Source organism: Hippocampus guttulatus, chromosome 6, assembly GCF_054856545.1.
Source record: "Hippocampus guttulatus isolate MCC_2025c chromosome 6, RoL_Hgut_1.0, whole genome shotgun sequence".
Taxonomy (NCBI): domain Eukaryota; kingdom Metazoa; phylum Chordata; class Actinopteri; order Syngnathiformes; family Syngnathidae; genus Hippocampus; species Hippocampus guttulatus.
In genome coordinates this window covers 16,935,221-16,948,946 of record NC_141266.1, presented here as the reverse complement: position 1 = coordinate 16,948,946, position 13,726 = coordinate 16,935,221, and the positions used below count along the sequence as shown (strand labels likewise).

Genomic DNA, 13,726 nt, shown 5'->3' with positions numbered 1-13,726 from the left:
ACAGATATTTCAATAATGTATACAAAGGGAGCACACATTTAGACATTTTTTAAAGGTGGCAAAAATATTTACATTTAATCATGTCCTTAATGTATGTCCTTATAAAGTACAATAGTATGGAGTTACAGTTTTCTTATTTAAAAACATTTTTTGTTAGGTCGCTGAAACAAATAAATTGCACTTCCATTCATTTTAAAGCTGATTTGAGAGATGAGAAGTGTGGTCACAGCATGAATTAAATTTAAAGATAAATGTCAAATCCAAAGTTTTCCCTTGGAAGTAATCACCCGATTCTAACTTTTCCTTGAGTTTGGGAAGGAAAAAAAAATCTCATGAATCATGTTGGATGAGTAGGGAGGTTGCTTCAACATGGAGATGTTATTCCAGGTACTGTCAGATGCCCAAAGCATTGAGAGCAGGTGCGTTATCATGGTGGAGCAGCCAGAATTAAGGGTAAAACGTGTAGTTTGATTTGTACATATATCTTGTGTGACACCAGTTCTGAAATTTAAATATGGTAAATAAAAAAATCTATACAAACTGAACAAATACATTTCAATTGACTAACTTTAATAAATCCCCTAATTTAATACAACACATATTAAAAGACTCTTGAGAATATAAATGTAATTTGATGGGCTGGATTAATGAGCAGGTATATGGCCCATGGGCCACCTCATCTAGAATGGTTTTCGCTCTCAACCAAAGTATTGCAAAATATATGATGCAGTGCAGTTACACACCATTAAAAACTCGAACCACAATAATACTTTGTCTAGTTTTAATTAATACTATTGTGGCAATAAAAACGGACCTTTGTTCTTTATACAAGTCCAATTTTTATTACAACACATTAAAAGAAAACTTCAAAACAACTAAATAGAACCAAAACAGGTGACCAATAATATTTCTGTTCTGGGTGACTGTGATAAAGCGTTTTAACCGAAAAACTTCCACAAACTTGACCACATGAGTCTTCACACACACATGCGCACGCACACACAACCAACCACTAATATGTTTGTAGATTGCAAGGTTGCTTTTCCAACTGTGTTTAACTGAGGTTTGAGAAGTGAGGGGCCCTGAAGGCTGACAAACCACACAATGTGTGCGCTTAAATAAGCGTGTGTGTGTGTGTCGTGTCGTGTCAGCATTGTAACTGATAAATACTTCACAACATCTCGGCGAATTGTGCAATATGAATGGGGTCTGAAAAAAACAGATGCTGGAGAGTGCTTCTTAAATGTAGCATTTTTTAAATCTCTGCTTTTGTCCTTGTTGTATCAAGAATACACGATATCAACAATTATGGCAATTGTGTCTTTCCCCAAATGATCTTTGTTCAGTGAATCCAAATTTACTTGCACATGTTCCCCAATTTTTTTCAATAATTCACACATTTGCAAATAAAATGTAGTGTCTTCCATAAATTAGCCAAAGGCAAGGCTTTATTGTGAAACAAACAACCATACAGTAAGGTATAGTTTGAAGCATTCACTGCACTCAGTAGCTGCAAAGTTAGTAAAATAACTGTGATAAATAATGCTTGGATATGTGTTAGTGTTAGTAAAACTGAAACATGAGGTAGTCAAGTAATAACATATTGTACAGTAATTCCTCATTCAGTCACATGAGCAGTCACTCAACACACATCTATTTTCTTCAGCGCTAGTCCTCACTGAGGTTAGGACCGAGTTGTAGCCTATCCCAGTCACCCTGGGTGAGAGTTGCAAGTCTATAGCACAAAAGGCATTCACTCACATTCACACCTATGGACAATGTAGTCCTTAGTCAATAAACGTTACATGCCCACACTCAGATTCGACCTTCCAACCTCAGTCTCAGAACTGTATGGTCGAATGTGCCAATCACTCCTATGCTGTGTTACCCTTGTAGAGAAGCTCCTAAAATAATTTGGCAAGTAAAATAAATATTTATCCATCCATCCATCCATTTTCCGATCCGCTTTATCCTCGCAAGGGTGGAAGGGGGTGCTGGACCCTATCCCAGCCGTCTTCGGGCAGTCGCCGGGGGACATCCTGAACCGGTTGCCAGCCAATCGCAGGGCACACAGAGACGAACAACCATCCGCGCTCACATTCACACCTAGGGACATTTTAGAGTGTTCAATCAACCTGCCATGCATGTTTTTGGAATGTTGGAGGAAACCGGAGTACCCGCAGAAAACCCACGCAGGCCTGGAGAGAACATGCAAACTCTACACAGGAAGCCCAGAGCCGGGATCAAACCCACAACCTCTGCACTGTGAGGTCGACGCGCTAACCACTGGGCAACTGGGCCGGCAATAAATATTTAAAATAAGCTACATAATACTGTACTCAAAGGCACACCAATAAGTCTTTCACTTATTAAAATGCAGTGGTTTTTGTGTCACATTCCCAATAAATGGCCGATTTTGATAGACAGGAAGAGTGCTAACAAACAAACAAAAACAACAGTCAGGAAATAAAATTACCGTCAATTAATGTGACATGCTGTAAATAATGTTACCTGTTGCCTCAGTGTGCAGCTTGGAACCATCAGTGCTGGTCACTTTACAGGAAATGAATGTTTTTCTACCTTCCTTGTTGTCAAGGGAGGATTCGAGTATCACTGTACTTCCCAACGGGACGGGGCTTTGAACAAATCAACATATATCGTCAGTTTATAATGCTGAGGATTCTGCACCAATTGAAACAAAACTTGCCAGAGCATGGCGATAATTCCAATTGACTTCACAAATAAAAACTATCCTGCAACAAATACATTGTTACCTGCGGTAATTGATGTTGAGATTGGCTGTCATGACTGGTCCAGACATGAAAGCTGCATGAGCGCCTGTGACAGAGTCAATCATAGTGGCGATTGCCCCCCCGTGGACATGCCTGGAAATACATGCAACAGCTTTTCAATGACACCCACAATGTTGTAATTTCAAAAGAATAAAATTAAGAATTCCCTCCACCTCGCCTAAGGTCCCAAAGCATGATGCACCCACCACCATGCTTCCTGTAGGTATGGTGTTCTTTTGATAATGAGCAATTTTACATTATCGCCCAACACACTTTTTGGACTCGTCGACAAAAAGTTTATCAGACCATAACACCTCTTCCAACATGTGTTTGGGATATTTTGCCTGTATTGTATTGTGTTAAATGGCCAGATGACTCACCCTGGAGGGCCCTCCAGCAGGTGTCCAGCCTGGAAAATGCAAACGCACCTCTGCTCTTCTTTGTTAATAAACATGACATACTCAAATGCAGCCCCTGTGGTTTTGATGTTTCGGGTGAAAAGACGATTTTTGGACTGGATTAATTTGCTGAGATAGGCTCCTCCTGAGAAGAGAAAGAGGCATGGTGAGTCAGCAGCATCATGCAAATGTTGTCGAAGTGTACCATTTATGAGAGCGAATAGGTGTGTTTAGACAATTCAAATGCTTTCACCTGTGGCATACTTGAGGGTCCGATTGTAGCTGGGCACTCTCCTCCAAGGTCCCCTTTGTTTCTCTCCAGATTCATTTTCCGGCTCACATTGGCTGTTGTAGAAGTCATACAAGCGCATCATTTCTGCACTCCACGAGGAGTTGGGTAGGCTGAAGTCTCGAGGCTTCAGGGAAAAGGGAAATGGCAGTGCCTGCATACAAAATTAGGATACAATATCTCCAGTGTCAGTAAATTCAATCTTTTGATTTTTTTTTTAAATTCGTTTGGTGGAGTTTTGTGAAGTCGTCATAGTGAACTCTCAAAAGACTGCAAGTCAAAGCCTTGAGCAATTTAACTCGAAGTAGAGATTCAAACTGTATTTCGTATGAATTCACGGTTCATTTGACTTTATTTTGGCGTAAGCCTAAGCACCAGTAAGACGAAACCATTAACGTATACATAAACCTGGTATTGTTTATTGCAATACAGATTAATTCATTGCGTATTTATTCCTTACTCGTATTCATAAACCGTTATTCTACCAATATTACAGGTCAAACTGAGAAAACCTCGTTCACCTTGTCTATTATTTACTCTAATTATCCCACGGGGATAAAGTTTTCTGCATCTGAATTGTACAACAGGGTACATACATACCACCATACTCCGCACAAAGCTGCTTCCGAATGGCAACCCGGTAGACGAACGGCAGAAATGAGGAGACACGGATGGAGATGAAGCAAGGCGCTGGCAGCCCGTCAATAGTCGTAAGAGGCTTCTCGCCATCTTCGACATGACGAGGGGCTGCATCAGTCGTACAGTCTTGGTCATAAATGTCTAAATTGAGGGAGTTTCGGCGTTAAAACGGAACTAACCAAAAACGTTCAACGGCCGATAAACCATTTACCATAAGCATATTTTAATAATGCGTTTTTGTCCGGCTATGGCAAAACACCGTAACAACCTGATGTAAGAAGATAAATGACTTTCAATGAAACTGGTTCACCCTTGTCAACTTCCGCTGACGTAAGGTCTCACGTCAGCTCACGTGATTCATCCCCCCATCGTGTTTAGGTGAAAGAGCTCTTGTGACGTAACGTGTACGCCAGGTAAACAAATGTGCCTTTTGTTTTGTGTGTAACTTTTTGATTGTTTCAAAAGACAAACCAAAAAATCTGAACGAATACTAAACAAGAAAAAAAATATGATTGTGGTTGTAGTTTGTAGTGTTATATCGAAAGGCAAGTGAACATTTATCTGTGTGGAATGACAGACACGAGACGAAATGGAAAACTAATTTTATAGAACACAATGGGGAGGGAACGGTACGGAAGACAACCTTATTTTTTCTTTCTTCATTGGCCCTAATCCTCTTCCGTAGAACGGGCATAATCGCTCATTTGTGAATTAAAGTACAAATTGCAGTCTAGTTATTCCAGGATAGCTATTCTCAAAGTAAAAGATCATTTTTTAGGTACCGGTATGTTTATTTTGCTGCTATACACACAAAAAATAATCTAACAATCACACACAACCACAGAGCAAAACGTGGGCTCTTTGGCTGTAACAAAAATTTCTCAATTTAATTTTAACACCAAAGAGGATATAGTGTAACCACACAACTGTACAAAATGAAGCCCTGCATGGCTTCTACGCAAGTTCACTGTGAGCATTGGTTGTTTTTGAGGTGTCCTTACTGCGCAGCATCAATACCACACAACCTCCTACAAAACAAGAACAACATAAAGCAAAAACTATTAGTGCATTTGGCAGAAAAGAACCATAACATATTGTGGCTGACAAGATAATGTCTCTGCTCAGACTAAATTTTTTTCAGATCTTACCGAACCTCTGCAAAGCTTGGATCAGCAAAAATGCATACAGCTTTGTCTCGATCCAAAATATGCTGTTTTACATTCTGCATTTCCTCCTCAGCTTTTCTTCTTTCCTCTGCGTGATCAGCTGAACAGTGTGACAAAAGACAAAAAATAAAAAAACACGACAATAAGAAAGAATTTGATGCAGTATGATATTAGTCTTAAACCACACACAAACTGTCAGAAAAAAAATGGCAGCAGTTACATTTATTTATAGTATATTCAACCAGGGTCGATGAACTGGATTGATATTTGGCCGGTCTGTGTTGCAATTCCATAAAAACGTTTGGAAACACCATACGTACCTTTGAATTTATTACCGGATTCGATGACAGCGTTCTTCTTGCTCTCTGCAATTCCCTTTAAAAAAAAAAGATTGTTATTAAAAAATATATATACTGTTAAAGTCGAGATGCACGGAGCAATTATTATATCCTGTTTAATAGGCAGGCCCAGAGTGGGAATATGGATATTCTGGTGAATTCCTGGAGGGAAGGCCTGTTATATACGTTGATCAGGCAAATATTCCAGCCTGCATATTAATTTCCTGTGGTCCTCAGATCTGTTTTGAATCAAAGTGGGTTCACAGTATTCAAATTCATTACCTGTCCAAATGAACTAATGCATATTACACATGGCACAAAAGGGACGACCTTTGTTACCACGGGTGTCCCAAGTCGCAATGATGTAAAGGTACAGTGTGTAGAACTTTAGTGCCATCTCGTGGTGAACTAATTGAATACAGTGGCCTCAGCTCAAATAGCGTGCATTTTGAACCATGCGCACTACGGTGCCTCGGAGAGACCACACTTCGCAAACCTACGTCCAATATCTTCAGCAAAGGGGGAAGCAATTTATTGTCCCAATGACTTCTAGTACTAGGCGGCCCGGTGGGCTAGTGGTTAGTGTGTCAACCTCACAGTACAGAGGTACCGGGTTCGATTCCAGCTCCGGCCTTCCTATGTGGAATTTGCATGTTCTCCCTGTGCCCGCATGGGTTTTATCCGGGTACTCCGGTTTCCTCCCACATTCCTAAAACATGCATGCTGATTGAAAACTCCAAATTCTCCCTAGATGTGAGTGCGAGCGCGGATGGTTGTTCATCTCTGTGTGCCCTGCGATTGGCTGGCAACCGGTTCAGGGTGTCCCCCGCTTGCTGCTTGAAGACAGCTGGGATAGGCTCAAGCACCCCCCGCGACCCTTGTGAGGATAAAGCGAATAAGAAAATGAATGGATGGATGGACTTCTAATAGACCCTCATGTCAGTGCATCGCATTTGTTACATATGCTACAGTCATCATGTTGAGGAACCTTTTTATAATAAGTTTGTGACTTTTGGGTATCCATAGCAGAAAGATGATGGCGACACATGGCAGTCTCCTGTCTGGGAGGCGAGTGCTATATAATTAGCGAAATATAATTAGCGATTACTTCACCTACAATTACATTAGAAAATTATGCTGATGTGATATAACATTTTTATGTATTTATTAGTTTTTTTTAGCAGTATTTTAAAGTTGGAGTTCATGCCGATCTTCTTTAAGGTGGTACTTGGTGTAAAAGGTTTGACAACAAATGATCAAGCTGGTCTGGGACTGCATGCTAGTATTCTTGATCCTTGAGTTATTTTGACAGAAGCATGCCACTGACATGTTTCTTATACACCTAGGAATTGTTTTCGATAATGTAACACAGTCATAATAAATAGAATACGATAATAAGAACAAATCAAGATGTCCCTACTTTCTTGAATCTACATTAAAAATAGACACATCCACACAATAATACTGACATTAAATTAATACATACCTGTGGTGTCAATAAAAAATAAACATTAGCATTTTTCCAAAGGCTGACTTTTATTTGCTCTTGCATAAGATTGTGCAAGCGTACCTAATGAAATGGCGTTGTAAAATATTTCGTGGTACCTGCTGCAGGTTGCATTCAAAATAAATACAGTAGTAGAATATAATGTGCTCATGGTTATGTGCGTGTTGCCCTTGCCTTCTCTTCGCCGCATGCCTGCAAACGTTTTTGATGCTCCTTCTCCTCCTTTTCAGCAGCTGCTTTGTGCTTCTTCAGCTCGTCCACCCTGCCCATGACGGACTCCAGGTTCGTCTTCAGCTCCTTGATTTGACTTTTTATTCGGGTGATGACTCTCTCTCCCCTCTTGGAATCTGCAAGGTGTTCCACCGTGCGGGTTCTTAAGTGGTGCAGTTGCAACTCCTGGCGTACAGTCTGGAGGATCATCACGGCCATGACAGCCATGCTGGAGAACGTTAAAACAACCACTAATTTCATAATTGGGATTAAATCACGCAGCTCGCTACTATCAGACGGACTCGCTGGACCACTTGTTCATTTGGGCGTGTCAAACCACCTATTTCCTCGTTGCGTGAGATGACGCACCGACGAACACATCTTGATAGGTAACACTCAGGTTACGGAACGGGCAACATCAGGGCGCATATGTGCCATAGGCGCACGCACACACACACACACACACACACACACACACACACACACACACACACACACTTTTTTTTTTTTTACATAAATATGTTCATATTATTCAGGTAATATACATGTCATTCGAAATCTACCCAAGAAATAGCGTTTGTTGTATAGAGCAGTAGAGAAGACCCAGTGCAAGTGTAACTCAGATATTTGCCATCTTGTGGCGTTTGTTAATATTATAACTATAGTCGGCTCCTACAGATTGATAGTTCGACCCCCCAGATTCACATATTCGCCGATCTTGTTTCCCATTTTTTCCCGGATTTCTTCCCTCACTCCCCCGGGGTTTTTTTGTGGGTGGGAAATGTATATTTTACGTTTAGCAACATTTTAGAATACTGTATTTGTTTGGGTTTGCAAAAACATAAAAAATAAATTTTATCAAGGTGTCACTCAGAGTGCGCCCGCAAACCACCAGTTAATAATGATAATAATAATAATACATTTTATTTATAAGCGCCTTTCAAGACACCCAAGGACACTTTACAATAACAAAAAACACAAAACAATACGGGTTGAGCAGCGGCAGCCAAAACGCGCCAGCGTTCACTCAAAAAAACATAATACATCATGTCTCATTATAGTTTATTTATTTGTACTTTTTTGCACAAGTCACATTGATCCTTGAAGTATTACCACATTAATGACATTTAACAAGAAAAATATATTTCTACATTATGGTTTTGTATAAATGTTTCATCTTGTACATTTTAGACAATAAATAAAGATGCCGTTTTCAGGTAATGGGCGTGTTTTACGTCAAACCTGGGCGTGTTTACGGTAGACTCGAACAACTCGCTGAAGAACATCGCTTCCAGGTCCTCCGCGGTCGCGTTTTATTTTAGCTTAAAATAATATACTTTTACTAATTTTAACAGAACGATAAAAACCCGCGCGTGGAAGCTAACGAAGCGGTACCATGCAGTTTAATTAAAAACATTTTTGGGGCTACCTGACAAGACGTCCCCGGGTGAATATCAAGGATGAAGTTTCAACTGTTGCTGCCTCTGACCATTGCGTTGACCGTGGCCCTGGTGGTAGTCATTAAAAGCCGCAAACAAGAGCACGACAAAGTGGACAAACGGAACAAGTTCGAGAGTATGAAACTGCGGGTGACTAACGACGTGGTGGGAGAGTACCAAACGGAAAAGATCTCCTTGGAGAACCTCATCGAAAACGCCCAAAAAGAGGAGAAAACGTTAGAGACCGATGCGGGGTCGTGTGAACAGAAAGTCCTGAAAAAGAAGAAAGAAGTGGAAGCGTGCCAAGGAGCCGTGGTAAGGAATAATTGTGTACTCGCGTATTATTATAATTATAGCCTACATGATAATTGTCGCTGGTAAACACTTCAAACCAGTCTCATAGCCCCCAGGAGAAGGAAAGTGTTCTCCAACCCTTATTGAGCAAAGACACAAAAAACTCATAACACATGATTATACGAAAGTGTCAACCAAATTACTGTATATTGAAATAACGATAATCTTTCATCATTTGAACAAGGACGTGTAGCCATTTTATATCCACTGGAACTGTATTTTCTGCCATCTAGTTCTGCTTGTCACTGTACATTGATGGCATGGACAGATGAACAAAAATACATTATGCACAAAAGGTACCTGTGTATTCACCAGCTGCCAGTCATATACATATATATCACAATTGTGATCAACCCAAAAGTCGTCAAGGATAGACTGTCACGATGCAAGGTGGTGGTGGACCACAAAAGGCAGGCAGGAGGGAGGAGCAGGGTGAACTTGATGAATTGTATTAAAACAGAGAAAACTAAATCCTAAACAAACAAAGTCCAAAGTATCAAACAGAACACATGAGTGAAGATAAAACATAATGACCAAAACCTGACTGAAACAAACATGACAGGAGCACACAGCAACACACGAACATGACAGTAGCAGACAAACAGCAACAAACAAACATGACAGAAGCCAAGAGCAAACACAATGACCCGACAATGAGTGAGCACTGGGAGTCCTTTTAAAGCACTAATTACATAATGACCAACAGGTGTGCAGCTGCATGGGGAGCCCTACAGTGCCACCTGTTGGTCCCAAACCAAATCATGACATAGACATAGCCGCTAGTCCACATTCAATCGCTTTACTAAACAAATGATAAGGAAAGAATAATGAGACACACGCACATTCATACACACACTCCCAATAGCCACAGTTCACATTGAGTCATTCAACACATTGACTATGTGTTGGCAAGGCTACTCTCCACTCTCATTGTCTGACGCCCACGTCACTCACCAGGCCCGGCCTCACCTTGTAAAGCCAGTCGTCTGTTCTATGTCAAGTGTTTTGTTACAGCTGCAGCTGTTGTGAAATGCACTATGTAAATAATGTAATGTATTGTATTGTATTCTATTCAAAGGCTCATGGACGACAGCAAAATGTGTGAATGGTGACCCTGAGTGGGCAGAAATATCTGCACCTCAAATGCACATCATTTTGTGTTTAATTTTTATTCAATTGCTCAATTAATCGATGCAACAATCGGCTTGACTAAAAAATGTTCACCAGCTACACCTAGACTGTACATACAATACATACAACAGAATAATAGCGTAGTGTTTAACTAAACAAGCCCAAATTTCACACTGAGTACATTTGTAAGCTAATTGTGACAAGATCATTATTTTGTGGCGCATGTGTTTCACTTTATGATTTTTTTTTAAAAATCAGGATTTTCCCCTCCCCCACACAATTGATTGAAACGCAAATGTCGTTAGATGTCCCACCTCTCTAACAGTGCTGATCAAAACTGTGCTAATGTTCGGATTTTGTTATACGGCGACATGGCAAAGAGACATTACATATTACACGTACGCATATTGCACAACTTTGGGAAAGTGTGTGATACACAGTATTTAACGGTACAATTCTGAGCAGTGATCATGTAGTGAAAGATTTGGACATGTTGTTGGTATGCCTTTTGTTCTTGATCATGCCGGTGATGAATCGTGTGTGAAATTTGACTGTGGACTGTGCATGGTGGTGAATTATGTTGCTGACTTCCTTTTTCCTTTGCTGCAGAAATCACTGAAAATAGGGGTGGCCGGTTTAGAAGGACAACTGCGGAATCTGCTCGGTAAATCTTGTCATGACGGATTGTCCATAACCAACATCATGTTCAAGCACAAGGGTGTCCGTATATGCACGATACCCTAGACCGCAGTTTGGTGATCAATTTTGTAGTTGTGTCATCAGATTTGCGGTCGTATGTCTTGAAGACTCAAGTGACTGTAACTGCCTTGCTCGTAATAATCTTGAATAATGCGTACTACAAGAATAAAATCTTTCCTTGTTGTGAAAGATTATTTCATATTCTGCGTGCAGCTCAATAATATCAACAGCAATAGATGGTCGGTCAGTCTAAATCAGGATATATTCAAAATATGGCCCGGGGGCCAATTGTGACCCGTGTTCAAATTTCGACCGGCCCACAGCCTCTGGCGTGAAATCAATTATTTATTGCCCTTTCGCACTGCTGACCATTATACAAAATACACACGTACAAAAAAAGCAATGTTATAATTCACCAGAGGATGGCGGCAAACCCACGGCAGCGCTTTCAGGTGCATTCGGAAATACTCTCCGAACGTGCTCTGCCTCTCCGAAACACACCACTCTCTCACATAGTCGTGTTAGGCGCCGCTGCATGACCCTTGCACCAGCCTATTGGTAAAATGGAGACTGTCGCAAAGGAAAGGAAGGTTGATGTCGCTTCCAGGATAAGTGGAAATTGGCTTTTTTTTGTTTTTCACAGAAATACGAAACAACTGCGTCTGCCTAATTGGTCAAAAGACTGTGGCTGTTTTCAAGGAATGCAACAAGAGGCACTAACAGATAAAACACGCAAACTACAATGAGATGACTGGGAATGAACACTGTGAAATTGTGACTGAAAGCTGAATGGATAGCTCCCTCACAGGATTTCACCTCACCAAATCTGGCGCTCTTTGCAGGAAGTTTGGATTAAATGTATGATGGTAGAACACTGAAGCGCCTCAGTGTAATGCAACCGTGTTGAAATGGCAGCAAGGCAAAACGAATTCCCTGCAGCACAGTCACATTGGTATCTAAAATACTATACAGTGCCTGTATATGAAAATCTTCCGGTAGACGTCAGTGTGGCCAGTAGGGTGGCCAGACTAGTCACCCGGTACTGTAACTCCACCCCTGTGAAGTACTCTACTCTGTATAGCCTCTTTTACATTGAGAACTCAGTGTCTTGTGTTTGCACGCCTGTCCTGGCGTTCCACTATAGTCACACAAGCGCTAACCAACCCCCGTTACGGCTCTGACACTATCTCTGAAGTGGTTGCTGCCCTTCAGCAGCACTTATTGTTATGCTCAATGTTCCTCTTGTGACTTGCAGGTAAAACGAGTAAAGAGAAGGAATCATGGATTGCCAAACTGGAATCACTGAAAAAGGAACTACAGGAGCCGAGTGCTGTGTGTGCCTTTTTGAAGAAAGGAGCACATTCTGCAAGGTATGCATTGTTTCCACTTTCTGCATGTATTTTGCACCCCCAATGCATGCAGAGAGCGCGAATAATTCTGTCTCGTTTCAATGGCATCTAATCACCTCTGAGTGGATTGGTACTCAGTCAACGAACTTAATGAGTATTTTGCTTGTACAGACGTCGTATTCCGATGTCTGTGCTTATCAAGTAGCTCCGAGTGTTTCATTTATCCTGAATAAAGAGAAGACTGTGCAAAAAACGACATGGCGTTTCCGCATCTGAGATTTAAAGTTCCTGTGAAGTGAAAATCAAGTCAGTCTTGTAAAATTGACACCACAGAGAAGTGTTGCTTTCAACCCTGCAAAATTTGAGTGGTTTATGAAAATCGGAACATACTGTATATAATATGAGGCTTGAAAATCATGTGGGCGTTACTGCTGAATGTACTGAAACCACATCCCACTCAACTGTCAATCATATTTTACTCCCTCTAGCTTCTAAGCCTACACACATCCCGACATATTGGCAAAAATATATTTTCTTAAAGTCTCCGATGGCTGGAATACATCTCACCGGGTCGTAACGGAACTTCCCACGACGGGAGGCGCTAGTCACCAGCTATCTCGCGTGCTAACCACGGCATCTCTTGGCCAACGAACTGGCAACGAGCTCATCTGCAGCGTCACCTCCTTGTCTCAGTCCAGATAACAGAAAAACACTTCAGGCAAGTTGGCAGCACATGTTATTCAGCCTACATGCTGTTGTCGTAGAAATGAGCCAAGTAATTATAACTCCAGTAATTGTGTTGATGCGAACGAAGGCGCTTTAATTCATGAGGAGGGGGGGGGGCTCATTCCCGAGTCCAAGTGCGTCACTCGGCACCATTTTTGCCACGGCTCAAAAAAAAAAAAATCATGAAAACTTCATGGTGAATAACACTTTAACATGACATTGCCGCAATGGAGCACGACATAGTTCTCAGTCCTTACAAAAGTTTTCAGCAATTACCTTTGAACATGGAGAAATTATTTAGAAACAAATATCGGAATTCATATACAGCTGCCTTTAAATTAGTCGTGACTTTCTCTTTGTCTTGCAGTAAATTGTGTAACAGTCAACCAGAAGCAAAAGGAGAGGTGCCGAGCACGAAGCCGCCAAAGGCAGAGGACTCTCAAGCACAGAAGCCGAAAACACAGAAGCCAAAGGCAAAGGCCCCTAAACGAAGAGCAAAGGGTTGAGGACTTTGAGACTGAGGAGCTATAGGCGGACGCTTCTAAACCTGAAAAACCAGTAGGAAGGTCCAACATTACAACTTTTGCATCATTTTCTATTCATGTTGCACTTAAGTTGTCAGATTGGATATTGCTATTCAGTTTCAACATGTTATTTATTTTGGTGGAATAAATAAAATGGTCCCTTAA

General features: G+C 41.1%; 3 protein-coding genes across 3 annotated transcripts; 1 reads left to right on the top strand and 2 right to left on the bottom strand.

Annotated features, from left to right (window-relative positions):
* Positions 1-764: 764 nt before the first annotated feature.
* them4 (thioesterase superfamily member 4) lies at positions 765-4,459 on the bottom strand. The gene is made up of 6 exons (XM_086114319.1): positions 4,080-4,459; positions 3,444-3,633; positions 3,173-3,335; positions 2,775-2,885; positions 2,512-2,636; positions 765-2,435 (listed from the first exon to the last, which is right to left on the bottom strand). The coding sequence occupies exons 1-6, from the start codon at positions 4,251-4,253 to the stop codon at positions 2,392-2,394; spliced, it is 807 nt and encodes a 268-aa protein (XP_085970445.1). The 5' UTR covers positions 4,254-4,459; the 3' UTR covers positions 765-2,391.
* A 246-nt stretch (positions 4,460-4,705) lies between these two features.
* Positions 4,706-7,684, bottom strand: LOC147203814 (uncharacterized). The gene is made up of 4 exons (XM_086114320.1): positions 7,304-7,684; positions 5,605-5,659; positions 5,267-5,384; positions 4,706-5,146 (listed from the first exon to the last, which is right to left on the bottom strand). Exons 1-4 carry the CDS (start codon positions 7,598-7,600, stop codon positions 5,116-5,118), a joined length of 501 nt encoding a protein of 166 aa, XP_085970446.1. The 5' UTR covers positions 7,601-7,684; the 3' UTR covers positions 4,706-5,115.
* Positions 7,685-8,590: 906 nt separating this feature from the next.
* On the top strand, positions 8,591-13,726 carry LOC147203813 (uncharacterized). The gene is made up of 4 exons (XM_086114409.1): positions 8,591-9,093; positions 10,873-10,927; positions 12,218-12,332; positions 13,405-13,726. The coding sequence occupies exons 1-4, from the start codon at positions 8,800-8,802 to the stop codon at positions 13,541-13,543; spliced, it is 603 nt and encodes a 200-aa protein (XP_085970535.1). The 5' UTR covers positions 8,591-8,799; the 3' UTR covers positions 13,544-13,726.

Bases quoted from the DNA above. Each gene is read 5' to 3' on its own strand.
- them4 (XM_086114319.1), bottom strand. From the start codon at position 4,253: ATGACCAAGACTGTACGACTGATGCAGCCCCTCGTCATGTCGAAGATG. The intron at 3,634-4,079 runs GTATGTATGTAC...TTTTGTATGCAG, and splicing joins GCTTTGTGCGGAGTATGGTG to GCACTGCCATTTCCCTTTTC. The intron at 2,436-2,511 runs GTAACATTATTT...TTTGTTTGTTAG, and splicing joins GCTGCACACTGAGGCAACAG to CACTCTTCCTGTCTATCAAA.
- LOC147203814 (XM_086114320.1), bottom strand. From the start codon at position 7,600: ATGAAATTAGTGGTTGTTTTAACGTTCTCCAGCATGGCTGTCATGGCC. The intron at 5,385-5,604 runs GTACGTATGGTG...CACACTGTTCAG, and splicing joins ATCCGGTAATAAATTCAAAG to CTGATCACGCAGAGGAAAGA. The intron at 5,147-5,266 runs GTAAGATCTGAA...CTTGTTTTGTAG, and splicing joins CCAAGCTTTGCAGAGGTTCG to GAGGTTGTGTGGTATTGATG.
- LOC147203813 (XM_086114409.1), top strand. From the start codon at position 8,800: ATGAAGTTTCAACTGTTGCTGCCTCTGACCATTGCGTTGACCGTGGCC. The intron at 10,928-12,217 runs GTAAATCTTGTC...TGTGACTTGCAG, and splicing joins ACAACTGCGGAATCTGCTCG to GTAAAACGAGTAAAGAGAAG. The intron at 12,333-13,404 runs GTATGCATTGTT...TTTGTCTTGCAG, and splicing joins AAAGGAGCACATTCTGCAAG to TAAATTGTGTAACAGTCAAC.